A 19,986-nucleotide genomic window follows, 5' to 3' on the forward strand; every position below is an offset into this window, starting at 1 on the left:
AAAAGGAAGCTCCAACCAACGCTACATAATCTCACTCTCTTTTACACTTTCTTTCTCAGTAAATCGCAGCATCTGGATATGGTTGCTCTGGCACTGGTGTCATAACTTTTCCATTCCCTTGAGTAGCATTGGATGTGTGTACAGTACGCCTATGTGTAAGTCTGAGTTGTTGTAAGTGGGCCTATGTGCAAGCATGTGCGTTTGGTTAAACCTTGTGACATATCACATGTTCCTGCTTCTGTCAAGAGTTTCCTCCTTGAATCTATGATTCCCTTGTTAAATGGGGAAGTTATAGTGTGTCGACGGACTTCTCTATTTTCATCTCTTAAAGATGACATGCTTTATATCTAACAGAAATGTCCAGTATGTCTTATACATACATGTAGAGAGGAGTGTACAAGAATGACTCACAGCATTCCCCCACAGATAGTGGATCATGCCTTGGAATGATGGTGCAGTCTTTGAGACATGGCAGAGACCCAGCTGTAAGAAAACCTTGTCAGGATCTATTAAGAGAGCAATAGACATGTCCCTACATCCCAAATCCACACAGATCTCAAAAGCGACCAGGGTATTAGAGTTTCCCATAAACAGCTTTGCCAACAGATCTGGAGTCAGTCTCCTATGAACCTCTGTGTTGTGCGATATGTGACACTGAAACGGGAATACAGATTTCTGACATTAATATTGAAAGAGAATGCGAATTATCTTCCAGACATTTGTTGCATTATTGAGAAAGAGCGGCTTGCAGCTAAAAGTATGTAATGTGTGATTCTCATTGACAAGAGGTTTGTTCCAGCGGGCGTAGAGATATGAAATGTAGAGATGTCCCCTATCTCAGACAAAATGGCCACCTGAGCTAGAAGGGCTTTGAACACTTCAATAAACACAGGTAACCGGAGGGGTGGAAACACCTGACATTCTTCTGGCATTATTTACTGGAGAAAATCTTGTCACATAGTTAAATAGTGTTAAATACAAACATGGTTCCTATTAGTGCAAGGAGAGGTTGCTGTTGTTTTTAATGCTACTATTAGTTTTGATGAAATAAATCCCTGTGCATTAAAAGACAGGTATTAACTTTATATCCCATATTAAATTCAGATATAACTGCTAGATCACTAATACTCTCCTATGCCACATATGGTAGTCATTCACAAATAATTCAATATTATCAATAAGTAATTAGTCATGAGTCTAAACAAGACAATACAGAAACCAGGGATAAAAAATAAAAATAAAAGAATGACAGTCCCGGGCATACAAACCTTTCGGGATGAATAGTTTGAGCAAGCTTGCCCTCTAGAGTCTGAGTAGTGAACTACTTTTCAAACAAACCGCAGAGCAAGAAGAGGCGAGGAATTCTCTGTATCATGTGACAGGGGAGATTGTAACAGGCATTTTAAAAACAGGGCAGTGACAAAATACTAGGCTGTCCAAAATAACTGTGTTCAAAATATGACATCTTGTTCTACCGTCCTGTACCTCTTTGAACACACAAAAAAAAACATTTTATACTTACATTTACATTTTAGTCATTTAGCAGACGCTCTTATCCAGAGCGACTTACAGTTAGTGAGTGCATACATAATTTTTTGTATTTTTCATACTGGCCCCCCGTGGGAATCAAACCCACAACCCTGGCGTTGCAAACGTCATGCTCTACCAACTGAGCTACATCCCTGCCGGCCATTCCCTCCCCTACCCTGGACGACGCTGGGCCAATTGTGCGCCGCCCCATGGGTCTCCCGGTCGCGGCCGGCTACGACAAGAGCCTTGATTCAAACCAGGATCTCTAGTGGCACAGCTAGCACTGCGATGCACTGCCTTAGACCACTGCGCCACTCGGGAGGTTACTTAAAATTGTTTTCAACATAACAGTATTCCAAATATATTCAGGAATGTTTAGAATTATTGTTTGAAGTCAACATAACCACTGTTCCACTCACAGGCCTAAGCTGGTAGGTGGGTAAACTGTTTGGGGTTGAGTAGTAATCTTGGCTGAGTGTGGAGCTTTGAGGTGACTGGGGTTGGTTCTGATGTTCTGGGGTATTCAGGGTAAGGGGCGCAGCCTCACTGGATCAACCTGTGACATCGGCACACCCCTTCTTCACCCATCCTACCTCTCCCTGACCACCAGAGAAACATCCTTTGACTGTCCTTCTTTAGGGTGTAGTAGCATGTTGCTATGGCGGTCTGGTGGGAGGCATTACTGTAGTGATCTCCAGGCAGGGGTTGGCGTGTCAGCGGTCCAGCGAGCGTTTCTGGATGGCCTCCGAGACGGCGGTGCGCAGCATTGCGATGACAGAGCGAGGGTCGTCACTGCTTACCACAGCACTGCCCGACACAATCATGTTAGCGCCTGCCTACCAGAGACACACAAAAAGAGAAACACACACACATAGTCAACCCACATGGTCTGACACAAGCAGAGACAACACAGTTAAACACTAGGGCCCAAGGAGGCATGGTATGGGGAGGCATGTACTCACCTCAGCACACTTATGGATGGTAGAAGGACCCACTCCTCCGTCCACCTCAATGTCCAGAGAGGGAAACTGACTCCTCAGCCAGCTCACCTGGACACACACAGAAACAGACATGTTAATGACATGTCCCAAATATGCCACACACGGATATACATGCTCAAGACTGATGAAAAAAAATCCACTGGGGCTGATTCGATTGACCCCTTCCTGCTGTAGCTTTCTGCCCCCTTCTTGCGGAATCATTGACATATTTTTTACTTGACGATTGGGGCTATCCCCAAGTTCTGGAAGGTCTCCTAAGTTAAGCTCTTTCTTAACTTCAAAATCTATTCTAAAATGTGCATCAGTTTGGCTTCAGACCAGGGCATAGCACCATCTCGGCAGCATCACTGGTTTTAAATTATGTGGTAAATTGTTTGGATAGGAAGAAACACTGTGCTGCTCTATTCATTGACACTGTCAACTACTCTTTACTAATTCTATGGTTGTCTGAAATTGGCCTGGATCAAGCATCATGTTTAAAAACTACTTGACAGACGACACAATGTGTATATTTTCCTTGATATTACGAAAGGTGTCCCACAAGGGTCGATTTTAGGTCCTGTACTTTTTATTTGACCAGTCTTTTTCCAGAGCTGCAATCTGCCTTTGCTGCTTTGCAGAAAACCTTTGTTGAACTGAAAATTGTACTTAATGCAGGTAAAACCAAGTACATCATTTTCTAATTCACTTAAAAATGTATCTGATGATTTATACATATTGGATGGTGCCCACATTGATCGTGTCCCCGCGTATAAATACCTGGGCATCTGATTTGACAAAAAGTTGTTTTAAAAAGCATATGGCTGAGTTAGTTAGGAAGTTGAGAATGAAAATGGGCTTCTTCTTTAGAAAGAGATCATGCCTCTCCCTTGACAGCAGAAAGCAGATCATTCAGTCAACTTTCCTGCCAGTGCTAGATTACGGTGACACCATTTATATGAAAGCAGCTGCCACTACACTGAAACCATTAGATGCAGTTTACCACAGCGCACTTCGCTTTATTACGGGCGGCAGGTTCCATATATTTCATTGCATCCTATATCAGAAAGTAGGCTGGCCCTCTCAAGTCTCGTAGATCGATCAAATCAAATTTGATTTGCCACATGCGTCGAATTCAACAGGTCGTAGACCTTACAGTGAAATGCTTACTTACAAGCCCTTAACCAACAATGCAGTAAAAAAAAAAGAGAAAAAAAAGTGTTAAGTAAAAAAATTGATAAGTTAAAAATAAAAATAGCAAATAATTCAAGAGCAGCAGTAAAATAAAATAACAGTAGGGAGGCTATTACAGAGGGTACCGGTACAGAGTCAATGTGCGGGGGCACTAGTTAGTCGAGGTAATATGTACATGTGGGTAGTGTTAAAGTGACTATGCATAGATAATAAACAGAGTAGCAGCAGCGTCAAAGAGGGGGTGGGGTGTGGGGGGCAATGCAAATAGTCCGGGTAGCCATGATTAGCTGTTCAGGAGTCTTATGGCTTGGGGGTAGAAGCTGTTAAGAAGCCTTTTGGACCTAGACTTGGCGCACCGTTACCGCTTGCCGTGCGGTAGCAGAGAGAACAGTCTATGACTAGGGTGGCTGGAGTCTGACAATTTTTAGGGCCTTCCTCTGACACCGCCTGGTATAGAGGTCCTGGATGGCAGGAAGCTTGGCCCCAGTGATGTACTGGGCCGTACGCACTACCCTCTGTAGTGCCTTGCGGTCGGATGCCGAGCAGTTGCCATACCAGGCGGTGATGCAACCAGTCAGGATGCTCTCGATGGTGCAGCTGTATAACTTTTTGAGGATCTGAGGACCCATGCCAAATATTTTCAGTCTCCTGAGGGGGAATAGGCTTTGTCGTGCCCTCTTCACGACTGTCTTGGTGTGTTTGGACCATGATAGTTTGTTGGTGATGTGGACATCAAGGAACTTCAAGCTCTCAATCTGTTCCACTACAGCCCCGTCGATGAAAATGGGGGCATGCTCAGTCCTCTTTTTTCCCCCTGTAGTCCACAATCATCTCCTTTGAGTTAGTTACACTGCTCTCGTTTTGTTTATGAAGCCCTCTTGCACAAACTTCAACTGTACCTTACTTCATTGTTAAACTACAGACTTACAAGTCACCAGACCCAAATAAACATTTATGTCATTTAGCAGAGGCTCTTATCCAGAGCGACTTACAGTTAGTGAGTGCATACATTTTTCATACTGACCCCTGTGGGAATCGAACCCACAACCCTGGCGTTGCAAGCGCCATGCTCTACCAACTGAGCTACACAGGGATGGCCAACTCTAGAGGTCCCATTGATCACTACAGAATTAAGTAAATCAGCACTCCGTTTTTTTGCGCACCGTGTATGGAATGATCTGCAGAGCTCTCTGCACCTTGATCCGCTGTTACCGTTAGGGCAGTTCAAGTTGTTAATGGAGGACCTCCTTGTTGAGGAATGGGATTGCTTTTTATTATGTTGTAAATGTTGTGGATTTTGTATAATTTGTGTACATGCAGGGTTCCCTTGCAAAAGAGGCCTTGGTCTCAATGGGATTTTTTATTAATAATTTTAAAAAATAGATATAGTGTATGTGGAGGAAATAAACAATAAACCACACAAATCCACACACATGAAACAGTGAGAATCAAACAGACACCTTCAGACTCCAGAAACCCCTTCGGACTACATCACTAACTTGCAACAAGCAGATATATTTCTGAAATGTCTCATTCATACTCAGATGACACAATGTCAACTGATCACATTGTAACAAACCTCTGCATTCAAGTGACCTTGTGTATAAATCAGATTACAGATAAGGACAAATAAGCTTTTTCATGCTGCTTATCAGAGACGTGCTTTCTCAGATAAGCAAAATAACACAGACACATATCATCTTCTCCTTTCCCCCTTCTGATAACCAGGTGGCGAATCGCATCTCTGCATGTCTGGCAGACATATCAGTGTGGATGTCGAATCACCACCTCAAGCTGAACCTCGGCAAGACGGAGCTGCTCTTCCTCCCGGGGAAGGACTGCCCGCTGCCATGATCTCGCCATCACGGTTGACAACTCCGTTGTGTCCTCCTCCCAGAGTGCAAAGAACCTTGGCGTGACCCTGGACAACACCCTGTCGTTCTCCGCTAACATCAAAGCGGTGACCCGATCCTGTAGGTTCATGCTCTACAACATACGCAGAGTACGACCCTACCTTACACAGGAAGCTGCACAGGTCCTAATCCAGGCACTTGTCATCTCCCGTCTGGATTACTGCAACTCGCTGTTGGCTGGGCTCCCTGCCTGTGCCATTAAACCCCTACAACTCATCCAGAACGCTGCAGCCCATCTGGTGTTCAACCTTCCCATGTTCTCTCACGTCACCCCGCTCCTCCGCACACTCCACTGGCTTCCAGTTGAAGCTCGCATCTGCTACAAGACCATGGTGCTTGCCTATGGAGCTGTGAGGGGAACGGCACCTCCGTACCTTCAGGCTCTGATCAGTCCCAACACCCAAACGAGGGCATTGCGTTCTTCCACCTCTGGCCTGCTGGTCCCCCTACCTCTGCAGAAGCACAGTTCCCGCTCAGCCCAGTCAAAACTGTTCGCTGCTCTGGCACCCCAATGGTGGAACAAGCTCCCTCACGACGCCAGGACAGCGGAGTCACTGACAACCTTCCGGAGACACTTGAAACCCTACCTCTTTAAGGAATACCTGGAATAGTATAAAAGTAATCCTTCTACCCCCCCACCCCACCCCACAAAAAAATAAAATAATAATAAAAATTAAATACACAAAATACTAATTACTTTTACGAAAAAACAATTAGAATAACAAACTAAATGTACATAAAAACATTTTAAATTAAATATACATTATTATATATATTATTATTATTATATTATTATATTATAACAAGTATTTGATACACTGCTGATTTTGCAGGTTTTCCTACTTACAAAGCATGTAGAGGTATGTAATTGTTATCATAGGTACACATCAACTGTGAGAGACGGAATCTAAAACAAAAATCCAGAAAATCACATTGTATGATTTTTAAGTAATTAATTTGCATTTTATTGCATGACATAAGTATTTGATACATCAGAAAAGCAGAACTTAATATTTGGTACAGAAACCTTTGTTTGCAATTACAGAGATCATACGTTTCCTCTAGGTCTTGACCATGTTTGCACACACTGCAGCAGGGATTTTGGCCCACTCCTCCATACAGACCTTCTCCAGATCCTTCAGGTTTCGGGGCTGTCGCTGGGCAATACGGACTTTCAGCTCCCTCCAAAGATTTTCTATTGGGTTCAGGTCTGGAGACTGGCTAGGCCACTCCAGGAACTTGAGATGCTTCTTACGGAGCCACTCCTTAGTTGCCCTGGCTGTGTGTTTCCGGTCGTTGTCATGCTGGAAGACCCAGCCACGACCCATCTTCAATGCTCTTACTGAGGGAAGGAGGTTGTTGGCCAAGATCTCGCGATACATGGCCCCATCCATCCTCCCCTCAATACGGTGCAGTCGTCCTGTCCCCTTTGCAGAAAAGCATCCCCAAAGAATGATGTTTCCACCTCCATGCTTCACGGTTGGGATGGTGTTCTTGGGGTTGTACTCATCCTTCTTCTTCCTCCAAACACGGCGAGTGGAGTTTAGACCAAAAAGCTCTATTTTTGTCTCATCAGACCACATGACCTTCTCCCATTCCTCCTCTGGATCATCCGTATGGTCATTGGCAAACTTCAGACGGGCCTGGACATGCACTGGCTTGAGCAGGGGGACCTTGCGTGCGCTACAGGATTTTAATCCATGACGGCGTAGTGTGTTACTAATGGTTTTCTTTGAGACTGTGGTCCCAGCTCTCTTCAGGTCATTGACCAGGTCCTGCCGTGTAGTTCTGGGCTGATCCCTCACCTTCCTCATGATCATTGATGCCCCACGAGGTGAGATCTTGCATGGCGCCCCAGACCGAGGGTGATTGACCGTCATCTTGAACTTCTTCCATTTTCTAATAATTGCGCCAACAGTTGTTGCCTTCTCACCAAGCTGCTTGCCTATTGTCTGTAGCCCATCCCAGCCTTGTGCAGGTCTACAATTTTATCCCTGATGTCCTTACACAGCTCTCTGGTCTTGGCCATTGTGGAGAGGTTGGAGTCGGTTTGATTGAGTGTGTGGACAGGTGTCTTTTATACAGGTAACGAGTTCAAACAGGTGCAGTTAATACAGGTAATGAGTGGAGAACAGGAGGGCTTCTTAAAGAAAAACGAACAGGTCTGTGAGAGACGGAATTCTTACTGGTTGGTAGGTGATCAAATACTTATGTCATGCAATAAAATGCAAATTAAATACTTTAAAAATCATACAATGTGATTTTCTGGATTTTTGTTTTAGATTCCGTCTCTCACAGTTGAAGTGTACCTATGATAAAAATTACAGACCTCTACATGCTTTGTAAGTAGGAAAACCTGCAAAATCGGCAGTGTATCAAATACTTGTTCTCCCCACTGTATGTATGTATGTATATATATATATATATATATATATAAAACAAATGAAAATTGAGAATATACGCTAGAAATAAAATAAAAAATATGAAAAGAATAACAAAAAATAATAAACAAATTAACAATAAAATGAATGAGAAAAACACAAAAATTATATATAAAATAAATAAAAAAAAGTGGTAAAGTGGTTGTCCCACTGGCTATCATAAGGTGAATGCACCAATTTGTAAGTCGCTCTGGATAAGAGTGTCTGCTAAATGACATAAATGTAATACAACCTTGGGCATCATGTCCTCCATGAACTTCTGGCCTCCGAAGCCAGGCTCCACAGTCATGACCAAAGCCATGTTGATCTGTCCAGCCCACGGGGCCAACTCCTCTACTGTAGTCCCAGGCTTTATGGCCAGGCCCACCTATAAGACACACACACAATTCTGTTTTACTATCCTTGTGTGGATCAAACAATTGATTCCCATTCAAAATTATTTTCCCTAACCCTTAACAGATCCCTAACCCCAAACCCTAATTGTAACCCTAAACCTAAAAAAGCCTTTTTCCTTGTGGGGACCGGCAAAATGTCCCCACTTGTCCGAATGTTCCTTGTTTTATTATCCTTGTGAGGACTTCTGGTCCTCACAAGGATAGTAAAGCCAAAAACAAACACACACGGGTGAAGACACATAGTAAAACTGGTAGAAGACACATAGTTGTGAACTTTCTCTGTGTGTAAATTACGCTTTGCGTCCATTCTCTCTGACCATTAATTTCTCTCCCTCTCTGACCTCCCATATCTGGACCTCACCTCTCGTCTCCCTCTATAGTCAACACTGCTTCTCTGTCTCACCTTCATGCCGCTCTCTCTGATCTCCTTGATGAGGTTTCCAGCATTGGTGGTGGCCTCTAGGTGGAATGTGTACTGATTGGCTCCTGCTGCTGCCATGGGTTTCACCCACTGCTCTGGCCTTGATACCATCATGTGCATGTCTGGAAGAAAACACACACACTTTTGAGATGGCTGCTATGTTAAGTTGAACAATCCATGATACTATGTAGACCTAAGTAGCATGGGGGCACCAGCGTTTGTGATAATGGCAACTGAGGTCAGCACATTCAGCTAGAATCAATAGGGACTCCTCAATGTTTTGTTGTCCTACAACAAGGCGATAGCGTAACCATATCAGGGTGTGCGACTGTGTTACTCACCAAAGAAAGGGCCCGGCCCCACACAGTTCCTCAGGCACTCCACCATGGGATGACCGAACGTGATGTTGGGTACAAAATGACTTCAGGGTAACAACATACAATCATTAGCCTCGTGATTTATTCTAATCCAGTCACTTTGGTGCTGATGCAAGGCAGGCAGTAAGATAAGTTAAAATGCAAATCAATGCTGAATAAACCTTAAGCTGACAAAATATAAGTAGATCAAGTAAAATTGAGGATGTTGTGCAACCTGGACTGACTTTGCAATCTGCCATGTTGACATAACGATTTATCCTATTTTAGCTTGACTTCTATCAAGATTACTAGGTAGCTAGTCAACAACAGCAGTGACTAGCTAGCTAACGTTTGCTAAAATATGCATGCATTCAGTGTTACAGCTAGCTAGCTAGCTAGCTAGCTAGCTAAACTGCCTGACTTATGATTGCTAAAGAAGCCAAGGACTGAGGCTATACTAGCTAGGACTAGCGGAAATCAATGCACTCCCTAGCTAGCGTTGTAGCCTATGAATCATCTGATGTGGCTTTGCTCACCCGTCCATAATGTCGAGGTGCAGGAAGTCAGCCCCGCACTCCATCATTCGGACACATTCAGTGCCCAGGCAGGCCAGGTCACTGCTGAGGATGGACGGGCCTATCTTTGCGCTGTAAGACATGTTGGTGCTATCTGCTCTGCTCTCACCTGGCTGTGCTAAATATTAGTTCATGAAGTACCCCAACGTGCTAGTTTGCTACTTCCGCGTTCAACACCGCTTTCAAAATAAAAGTACAAAAGCATCGAACATTGCTGTTCCAAATATTGCCACTGGATGGCGCACGAGTCATAGGGAAGTTAACGATCAAATCAGTGTTTACATATTTTTCCATGGTGAAAGATTCATTAATATTGCCCACACAGCTCATATATTTTCCTAGTTGGCTGTAAGAGTTAGTAGGTGTTTGACTGAAGTTGAAAGGGAGAGATGAGCTGTGTTGGTTGGCCCCATTCCCGAGAATGTGGGGGACCGTCTCAGCAGTGTGTGCTAGAGCTGTCCCCTGAGATAGGAGGCAGAGCCAGACATGGTCACATAAAGGACTGTGGGAGAGACCAATACCACCTCTATAGGCTACTGCCTCTCTCTCTCTCTCTCTCTCTCTCTCTCTCTCTCTCTCTCTCTCTCTCTCTCTCTCTCTCTCTCTTTTTCTCTCACACACACACACACATGCATGCACGCACACACACTCTTGTCTAAAGCGTTTTGACTCTGTGCCCTGCTGTGGTCAGAGGATTACAAGTTTTGAAGAGAGTTCATCCTTAGTCCAACCTCCAAGTTATTATGATTGATAAGAATGTGAAAAATTAATCCCTAGTAGTTCCAGCAGCGTTTTCTGTGGCTCTGGCCCACTTCAGGCTCAGTCACATCCCACTGGGCACAGACGTCAATTCAAAGTCTATTCCACGTTGGTTCAAAGTAACTTCATTTAAATTACGTGGAAATAACATTGATTCAACCAGTGTGTGTCCAGTGGGATCCATGCTGATGAGAGTAAACACCAATCTGACATTTATGCGTTTAGGCTGCGGGTCGCGTTACCGCTGTAGAGTTGATGGTGGGCTGTGGTAGCATGGTATGCACCGGGGGACAAGAAAGGTAATATGTTATTCTCACATTGACTTGAGTTAGAGTAAATGGTTGTCATGGTGAATGGGAGCCTTGAGTAAGAGCCTCTAAGAGAGCTGTAAAGCTTTAGGATATGACAGCCTCTCCATTGACACACACACACACACAGGCCCTCAGCAAGGTTGGGACCAATACAAATTTACACTGTGTTTGTTTTAAATGTATGTCTTTCCACACACCACTTACAGGCCTCCATATCACGACTCGAGCTAAACATAATTCTCTCAGATGCCATCTTAAGAGCTTTAGAGGTGATAAAGTAGTGTCCTACTACATGTGTACAGTAAAGACCATTTGTAAAGAGTTCAGGGTGGGTTGTATGGATACAAATCTACCTGTCTGCTCTATATAATACAGATTGTTTCTCTGAGGTTAAGAGGGTTAATATTCTTGACTTTCCATGAGGTGACATTGTAAAATGGTGCTCTCGGCGGTGGTGTTTTTTTAGTGAGAAGGCAGACAAGATTCCCAGTGCAATGCCCAGGTTAAAGGCTTTTTTTAAGGCGCCGTATATACACATATTTACAACAAAGCATCAGGACGACGAATCGAGAAAGTAACATAACCTGTAGTTGTAACAGGGTGACATAGTCCCGTGTAGCTCAGTTGGTAGAGCATGGCGTTTGCAACGCCAGGGTTGTGGGTTCGATTCCCACGGGGGGCCAGTATGAAAAATGTATGCACTCACTAACTGTAAGTCGCTCTGGATAAGAGCGTCTGCTAAATGACTAAAATGTGAATATGGTCACAACTTGGACTCCAAGTTGTGAATGACCTATGCTCCCCAAAAGGGTTTAACCTTTTACTGCAGTGGGCTAAAACAGGGTCACACAGAGTGTTTTTTGGTAGTCTTAAACAAATCTACTTTGAAAAAATGTATACACCTCACACCTTTACCATGTCAGATATTGAGTTGAAATGTATGCAATTTTGAGTTTGCATCCCAATATTACACTTTATAGACATCACAGAACACTGAAATATAACAAAACTGTTTGACATAGAAACACCAGATTTTTAACGTTTAAAAAATAATGTTGATTAATTATGAAATTATGAAAAATATTAATAACATTCCACCCACTAGGTCATTTGAATGCAGGAAAGGGCTATGTTAGTAAGTGTGTGTTTACTGGGATGCCATATGAAGAATTGGATCAGAGTCTGGATGGATGTTTTTCACCAATGCATTAATATGGTTTCACCTCAGAAGTTCCTCCTATGAAGTCAGTAGTTATTTCGAACCAACCTTGAGGCGGCAGTAGTTGGGTCGTTCCACCAATTCTGTGCCTTTTGAGAAGTGTATCTTTGTTGACCATTACCGGGTTGACCGTAACAGGGTTGGCCGTAACAGGGTTGACCGTAACAGGGTTGGCCATAACAGGGTTGGCCGTAACAGGGTTGACCGTAACAGTGTTGGCCGTAACAGGGTTGGCCGTAACAGGGTTGGCCGTAACAGGGTTGGCGATTTCATCTTACATTTGCCATAAATCCCCTTGTGACAGGGGGAATGAAAGCTTGTTGTGTGCAATAAGGGGCAATTGAATGCAAGCAACAACAACAAAAAATGAAATTGTTAAAACTTTTCTATCATGCCTATCTATGGGTAACAGGGTTGACGTGTTATGCTTGACGCGCTTAGTTTTACACCACAAAACACCAGCAAATGGCCAAAAAGGGTAGAACCAGCTCACCTGCTTCTACACTAGATTTGACTATTAGTTGTTGAATGTTTCTTTTGAAAAAAATATTTAAAAAGGAATAGTTTCATCATATTCAAACGAGAGTTAAGTTCACGTAACAGGGTTGACCTTAAAATGAGGGACAGACGAAAATGAATCACTAATCACATGAAATAAATAATAATCTTCAGAAATGACTTTGTCAAAGCAACAAAATAACTAGGGCTTTACAATGATGGTGAAACTTGGAGAAATCGTGGGGTTAATTGGGTTAAAATCTTCCTAGAAGTGACACAGGGTTGACAGAGGGACATTTTGACACTTTAGCAAGTCTTTATTGAATTATCAGTGTGGTCTATATTAAATTACACTTCATTTAATTAACAGGCTTTTAAAATTCAATATTGTTGCATAATTTCTACCTAAAATATAAAATGTTTACATGGTACAGGTGGCTAATTAAGGGCTAAACAGCAGCATGTGTGTCAGACGGGTTTGAACTCATTTTACACGCGTCTAAAGCACATTGTTTATTGGCAATTCATTAAACTCAGCTGGCATATCAATGCCAAACTCTCTCCAAATGTGAAGCCTGAAACAACAGAAGCAGTCGCACTGAAAACAGATTGATCAGACCTCCCAGGATGGAAGACAGAATTTTGAAAATATTAGAGGAGAACAAGAATAAGATTTGTATTTGATGGGGTGTATTTTGATTGTATTGTAAGTGCATCAATGTGTTGTCTTCCAAGTAATGCCAGTAATAACAGTGAAGTGAAGCTGTTCAGGTTCTTCTAACACTACAATAAGTGTTTCTCAAGATGTGTTTGGTTTATGTGATATAACACAGGTATGTCCAGCATGGACAGGACAGGGTGGGGTTTATATGACCTATGACCTATACCATTCTCTATACAGGAACAGCAACAGGGCTCTTTATTGTACTTCCTGGATGGTGGTTGATGTTAATGATCATACAGTAGACAAATCTCCTCCTCCTTACTGTACAATCAGGTCAGTGTGTTCCTCCTGGTTTCCGGCTGGGGTTGACTCTAGCCTCCTGAGCAAACAGCCTGAGATGGATCTACTGTACGTCTTCAGAAGGTCTGGAGGAGAGAGGAACGTGTGTCCTCCTGGCCTCTCCCATCCTCCGCTTTGTATCACTCCAGTCGGGGGTCCGGAGGGGGAAGAGACTGGGTGGGGGAGATGGGATGGGGGACGTCACGTCCCAAGCCTGATTGTCCTGATTGTCTTATGTTTGTCTTCCTGCACGCACTTTTTGATGAGGACAGTGCTGGCATTTTCCTTCGTTAATGAAAACACTTGTTAGGGAAGCCCTTACCGGGGAGTCTCATTAATCAGAAGTTTGTTAGGTGAGCTCTTGATGAGGAGATATCCGTGAGGATGGGGAGTATGCGCAGGGCGGTATGTGTGAGGGGTGTCACCACATCCTGTAGAGGCTTCTGGGAGTTGAGGAAGGGAGACAGACAGACAGCTAAAAAGGAGAGATAAAGACAAAGAGAGAGGGAAAAACAGAATTGCGGATATTCTTCCTCTCTTTTCTTCCTTTGGCTGTCCATATGAGTTTTCACTTCGGACTAAGTAGTGGAATTTGAGCCATTTGACCTATGAGCTCTTGTCTCCTAAGTTTTAGGTCTACATGTAAGATTTAGTCTGTGTTTGTGCCAATATATCTCCCACTGCGCCTCTAAAGGATTATTTAGTCAGTGGTCATCGCAAGGACCCTAAATCATGACCGGGTCATGTCAGGGTACGTTTGAGTATTTTTGTCTATGTGACCAGAGCATCAGCATTTTAAACTGCCCTAACCATAACCCACCACTTCAGAGGGCCGCCGTTGCCCAGCATGTAATCGTCTGTTTAAGCCCCCTCCGGGGAGAAATGGATCTACTCTCTTTAAGCACTGGAATGTGTCATTCAAAGAGGTGGAAGGGGAGGGTATGAATGAAAAATGATTTAGTGCTGATCCCAAATGATACATTTCTAAATTATTGCTGAATATAGCCTGCATTTACTATGAATAAGAGCAGCTGCTTCATTCAGCCTGTATCAGTCAAGTTAATTCATAATTTTTCCTGCTCAGAAAATTCTACATTGATGGGTGAGTTAGGGTGAGCTAAGCTTCATACAGACTTTACTAGTGTGATCTTTTGAACCTTGTGTTTGTGAATGCATTCGTAAAATGATTGGTGACAAAATGTCAATTTTAAGCCTTAATGGATTATCATGCTTTTTTTATAAACCCTTTTCTTGGTAGAATGTTAAATCCAACTGAATTACCCTTTGGGATTTTCCCACTAATTAGAAGAATCTGCTGAATAGCACAGTAGGGCAGTCTTCATATTACATTCACAGCAGGGGCTCTGGCTACTGAAGGGTTGGTTATGAAAAGAGAGAAAATCCAAGTCTCATAAAATCCTTGTTAAAGGTCAACCGACTGGCGAAAGACTCACAGACTCACAGTCTTTCACACCCAAGACTGTGAGTCTGTGTGTCTCAGTTTCTCCTTCAATTTGCCATCTCTTTCAATCTCTCATCTCTCATCTCTAATCTATTTATCTCACTCATGTGGGCACGTGCACACACACACACACACACACGCACACACAAACACACACACACACAGAGACTCACACACACACGCATATGCACACACAGTACTTGTACACGTACACAGCCCGTGAAGCACTGTCTCGCACAACTGTCTGCCTCTCCAAACTCTTTAAAGCATGCCAGGCCTTTACCTTTCTTTCTGCAGGTTCAAGTCAAAATGATGTGGGTTTGATCTGCTGCTAGGGCACCCCTCAGAGGCTTCAGTGCTGGTAGTGCTGAGAGTAATAATGATATCAACCAACATAGCTCAGCTGTGTGGAAAAAGCATACAGGATACCCGCTGGGCGCAAATTGAACCGCCTTTGCAGAGAAAATATGTCTCTTTTTATTTTGAATAGAAGTGCCAAAATATTATTAGTATCACATGATGGAGTGGGAGGATGGATTGCCAGCCCCATAAGTGGCTCAACCAGCTGTTGTAGTCCCACTGTGGTGAGCTATAGAGGCTTTAACAAGGTGATAATTCATAACAGCCTCAATGGTAGAGGATACTCTGAATGCTCACTGTACTCTGTCCACATCAGATAAGCTATTGCATCACCCACTGGTGTAGTACTGTAACTAACCGTTACCGTTGACTAATGTCCAAGTCAAGCTTACTGTTGTTATAGAAAGCATTGCAATCATCACGTATTGTAAATCTCCCTTTGTGTGACTTGTGAGTTTATGCACACAGGCACATACGCACGCAACACACACAAACACACACAAATTCACACGCACAAACACAAACACACTCATACAAACACACACACACTCTCTCTTAACTTGCCATGACAGTCTGTCTTCCTGTCCCTGAGATGGACTGTAGTAGTCTCCAGGCAGGATTAGTCCACTTTAACTCTGTAGGGATGACAGAAAGCAGAGGGCTGTCAACGCAGCTACAAACCACACACACTAAGACGGCCATACAATCACACCATACAGCTCTCATCACACACATTCACACATACACATCATGTACACACACTACCACTCTCAATGGCCCCTAACCACTCATACACACAAGTTTGTCTCAGTGATCTTCATGGTAGGCCACGCTCTCACACACAGTGGGGTCAAGTGTCATTACAACACAAGCATTTATGAGCTGTATATTCCTTTATAAACAGTATGTTTGTAATTCCTGTCCCCAGGGAACTCCACATCTGTGGCCCTCTACCCCAGGATGCAACAGCAGCTGTCTCTGGTTTGGGGAGCAGGGTTGTAACTCCTGCAGCTGACTGTCCAAACCCCATCAGACACGCTGTGAGACCTCCCTGGGCCTGCTCTTCTAACACACACACCTTATCCATCTGCTGGGCTGGGACAGTGGGCCAAGGACTGTACCTACATGTGTACTGTTCATGATACACACACACATTATATACACTACTGTTTAAACGTTTGGGGTCACTTAGAAATGTCCTTGTTTTTCATGAAAACATACATAAAATGAGTTTGAATAGAAAATATAGCAAAATGAATAGAAAAGGTTTGAAATAATAATTGTTTCCTTCAAACTTTGCTTTCGTCAAATAATCCTCCATTTGCAGCAATTACAGCCTTGCAGATCTTTGGCATTCTAGTTGTCAATTTGTTGAGGTAATCTGAAGAGATTTCACCATGCTTCCTGAAGCACCTCCCACAAGTTGGATTGGCTTGATGGGCACTTCTTACGTACCATAGGGTCAAGCTGCTCCCACAACAGCTCAATAGGGTTGAGATCCTGTGACTGTGCTGGCCACTCCATTATAGACAGAATACCAGCTGACTGTTTCTTCCCTAAATAGTTCTTGCATAGTTTGGAGCTGTGCTTTGGGTCATTGTCCTGTTGCAGGAGGAAATTGGCTCCAATCAAGCGCCGTCCACAGGGTATGGCATGGCGTTGCAAAATGGAGTGATAGCCTTCCTTCTTCAACATCCCTTTTACCCTGTACAAATCTCCCACTTTACCACCACCAAAGCACCCCCAGACCATCACATTGCCTCCACCATGCTTGACAGATGGCATCATGCACTCCTCCAGCATCTTTTCATTTGGTCTGCGTCTCACAAATGTTCTTCTTTGTGATCCGAACACCTCAAACTTCGATTAGTCTGTCTATAACACTTTTTTCCAATCTTCCTCTGTCCAGTGTCTGTGATCTTTTGCCCATCTTAATCTTTTATTTTTATTGGCCAGTCTGAGATATGGCTTTTTCTTTGCAACTCTGCCTAGAAGGTCAGCATCCCGGAGTTGCCTCTTCACTGTTGACGTTGAGACTGGTGTTTTGCGGGTACTATTTAATGAAGCTGCCAGTTGAGGACCTGTTTCTCAAACTAGACACTCTAATGTATTTGTCCTCTTGCTCAGTTGTGCACCGGGGCCTCCCACTCCTCTTTCTATTCTGGTTAGAGCCAGTTTGCGCTGTTCTGTGAAGAGAGTAGTACACAGCGTTGTATGAGATCTTCAGTTTCTTGGCAATTTCTCGCATGGAATAGCCTTCATTTCTCAGAACAAGAATAGACTGACGAGTTTCAGAAGAAAGCTATTTGTTTCTGGCCATTTTGAGCCTGTATTCGAACCCACAATTGCTGATGCTCCAGATACTCAACTAGTCTCAAGAAGGCCAGTTTTATTGCTTCTTTAATCAGCACAACAGTTTTCAGTTGTGCTAACATAATTGCAAAAGGGTTTTCTAATGATCAATTAGCCTTTTAAAATGATAAACTTGGATTAGCAAACACAACGTGCCATTGGAACACAGGACTGATGGTTGCTGATAATGGGCTTCTGTACGCCTATGTAGATATTCCATTAAAAATCAGCTGTTTCCAGCTACAATGGCCCTGTATTTCTGATCAATTTGATGTTATTTTAATGGACAAAGACATTTATTTTCTTTTGAAAACAAGGACATTTCTAAGTGATCCCAAACTTTTGAATGGTAGTGTATACAGTGGGGAGAACAAGTATTTGATACACTGCTGATTTTGCAGGTTTTCCTACTTACAAAGCATATAGAGGTCTGTAATTTTTATCATAGGTACACTTCAACTGTGAGAGACGGAATCTAAAACAAAAATCCAGAAAATCACATTGTATGATTTTTAAGTAATTAATTTGCATTTTATTGCATGACATAAGTATTTGATACATCAGAAAAGCAGAACTTAATATTTGGTCCAGAAACCTTTGTTTGCAATTACAGAGATCATACGTTTCCTCTAGGACTTGACCAGGTTTGCACACACTGCAGCAGGGATTTTGGCCCACTCCTCCATACAGACTTTCGGGGCTGTCGCTGGGCAATACGGACTTTCAGCTCCCTCCAAAGATTTTCTATTGGGTTCAGGTCTGGAGACTGGCTAGGCCACTCCAGGACCTTGAGATGCTTCTTACTGAGCCACTCCTTAGTTGCCCTGGCTGTGTGTTTCGGGTCGTTGTCATGCTGGAAGACCCAGCCACGACCCATCTTCAATGCTCTTACTGAGGGAAGGAGGTTGTTGGCCAAGATCTTGCGATACATGGCCCCATCCATCCTCCCCTCAATACGGTGCAGTCATCCTGTCCCCTTTGCAGAAAAGCATCCCCAAAGAATGATGTTTCCACCTCCATGCTTCACGGTTGGGATGGTGTCCTTGGGGTTGTACTCATCCTTCTTCTTCCTCCAAACACGGCAAGTGGAGTTTAGACCAAAAAGCTCAATTTTTGTCTCATCAGACCACATGACCTTCTCCCATTCCTCCTCTGGATCATCCGTATGGTCATTGGCAAACTTCAGACGGGCCTGGACATGCGCTGGCTTGAGCAGGGGGACCTTGCGTGCGCTACAGGATTTTAATCCATGACGGCGTAGTGTGTTACTTATGGTTTTCTTTGAGACTGTGGTCCCAGCTCTCTTCAGGTCATTGACCAGGTCCTGCCATGTAGTTCTGGGCTGATCCCTCACCTTCCTCATGATCATTGATGCCCCACGAGATGAGATCTTGCATGGAGCCCCAGACCGAGGGTGATTGACCGTCATCTTGAACTTCTTCCATTTTCTAATAATTGCGCCAACAGTTGTTGCCTTCTCACCAAGCTGCTTGCCTATTGTCCTGTAGCCCATCCCAGCCTTGTGCAGGTCTACAATTTTATCCCTGATGTCCTTACACAGCTCTCTGGTCTTGGCCATTGTGGAGAGGTTGGAGTCTGTTTGATTGAGTGTGTGGACAGGTGTCTTTTATACAGGTAACGAGTTCAAACAGGTGCAGTTAATACAGGGAATGAGTGGAGAACAGGAGGGCTTCTTAAAGAAAAACTAACAGGTCTGTGAGAGCCGGAATTCTTACTGGTTGGTAGGTGATCAAATACTTATGTCATGCAATAAAATGCAAATTAATTACTTAAAAATCATACAATGTGATTTTCTGGATTTTTGTTTTAGATTCCGTCTCTCATAGTTGAAGTGTATCTATGATAAAAATGACATACCTCTACAGGCTTTGTAAGTAGGAAAACCTGCAAAATCGGCAGTGTATCAAATACTTGTTCTCCCCACTGTATATTTATATATTTTTTGTTTTGTTTTGATGATTTTTTTATTAATTTATTTTTTGTATTCTTTATTTTTGTGTAGTTTTTGTGTGAATATTGAAACATACAATCTACTTGCAGTGAAGCCGCTCAACATTTACTTTACATTCAGTCATCTAACAGACTCCCATCCAGAGTGACCCACAGAAGCAACCAGGGTCAACGCCCTCCCACAAGGTAAAAAAATGGGAACCCAAACCAGCGACCTATCAGCCCCCGGCCCAAGCGTCTAACCGC

General features: G+C 43.4%; 1 protein-coding gene across 2 annotated transcripts; it reads right to left on the minus strand.

The window, feature by feature from the left end:
• Nucleotides 1-1,780: 1,780 nt before the first annotated feature.
• Nucleotides 1,781-9,985, minus strand: LOC121571661 (ribulose-phosphate 3-epimerase). Of its 2 annotated transcripts, none has more exons than XM_041883253.2 (6): nt 9,767-9,984; nt 9,216-9,295; nt 8,857-8,996; nt 8,291-8,425; nt 2,493-2,579; nt 1,781-2,366 (listed from the first exon to the last, which is right to left on the minus strand). In XM_041883253.2, exons 1-6 carry the CDS (start codon nt 9,886-9,888, stop codon nt 2,244-2,246), a joined length of 687 nt encoding a protein of 228 aa, XP_041739187.2. In that variant the 5' UTR covers nt 9,889-9,984; the 3' UTR covers nt 1,781-2,243. The 2 variants fall into 2 exon arrangements, with proteins under 2 accessions (XP_041739187.2, XP_041739188.2); XM_041883254.2 differs by having other exon boundaries at nt 2,254-2,362; nt 9,767-9,985.
• Nucleotides 9,986-19,986: the final 10,001 nt, after the last annotated feature.

Source organism: Coregonus clupeaformis, chromosome 40, assembly GCF_020615455.1.
Source record: "Coregonus clupeaformis isolate EN_2021a chromosome 40, ASM2061545v1, whole genome shotgun sequence".
NCBI classification, from domain to species: domain Eukaryota; kingdom Metazoa; phylum Chordata; class Actinopteri; order Salmoniformes; family Salmonidae; genus Coregonus; species Coregonus clupeaformis.

Excerpts from the sequence above, each read along its gene's own strand:
- LOC121571661 (XM_041883253.2), bottom strand. The coding sequence starts at position 9,888 with ATGTCTTACAGCGCAAAGATAGGCCCGTCCATCCTCAGCAGTGACCTG. Across the intron at positions 9,296-9,766 it reads CACCTCGACATTATGGACGG|TCATTTTGTACCCAACATCA; the intron begins GTGAGCAAAGCC and ends GTTACCCTGAAG. Across the intron at positions 2,367-2,492 it reads CCATCCATAAGTGTGCTGAG|GCAGGCGCTAACATGATTGT; the intron begins GTGAGTACATGC and ends TGTCTCTGGTAG.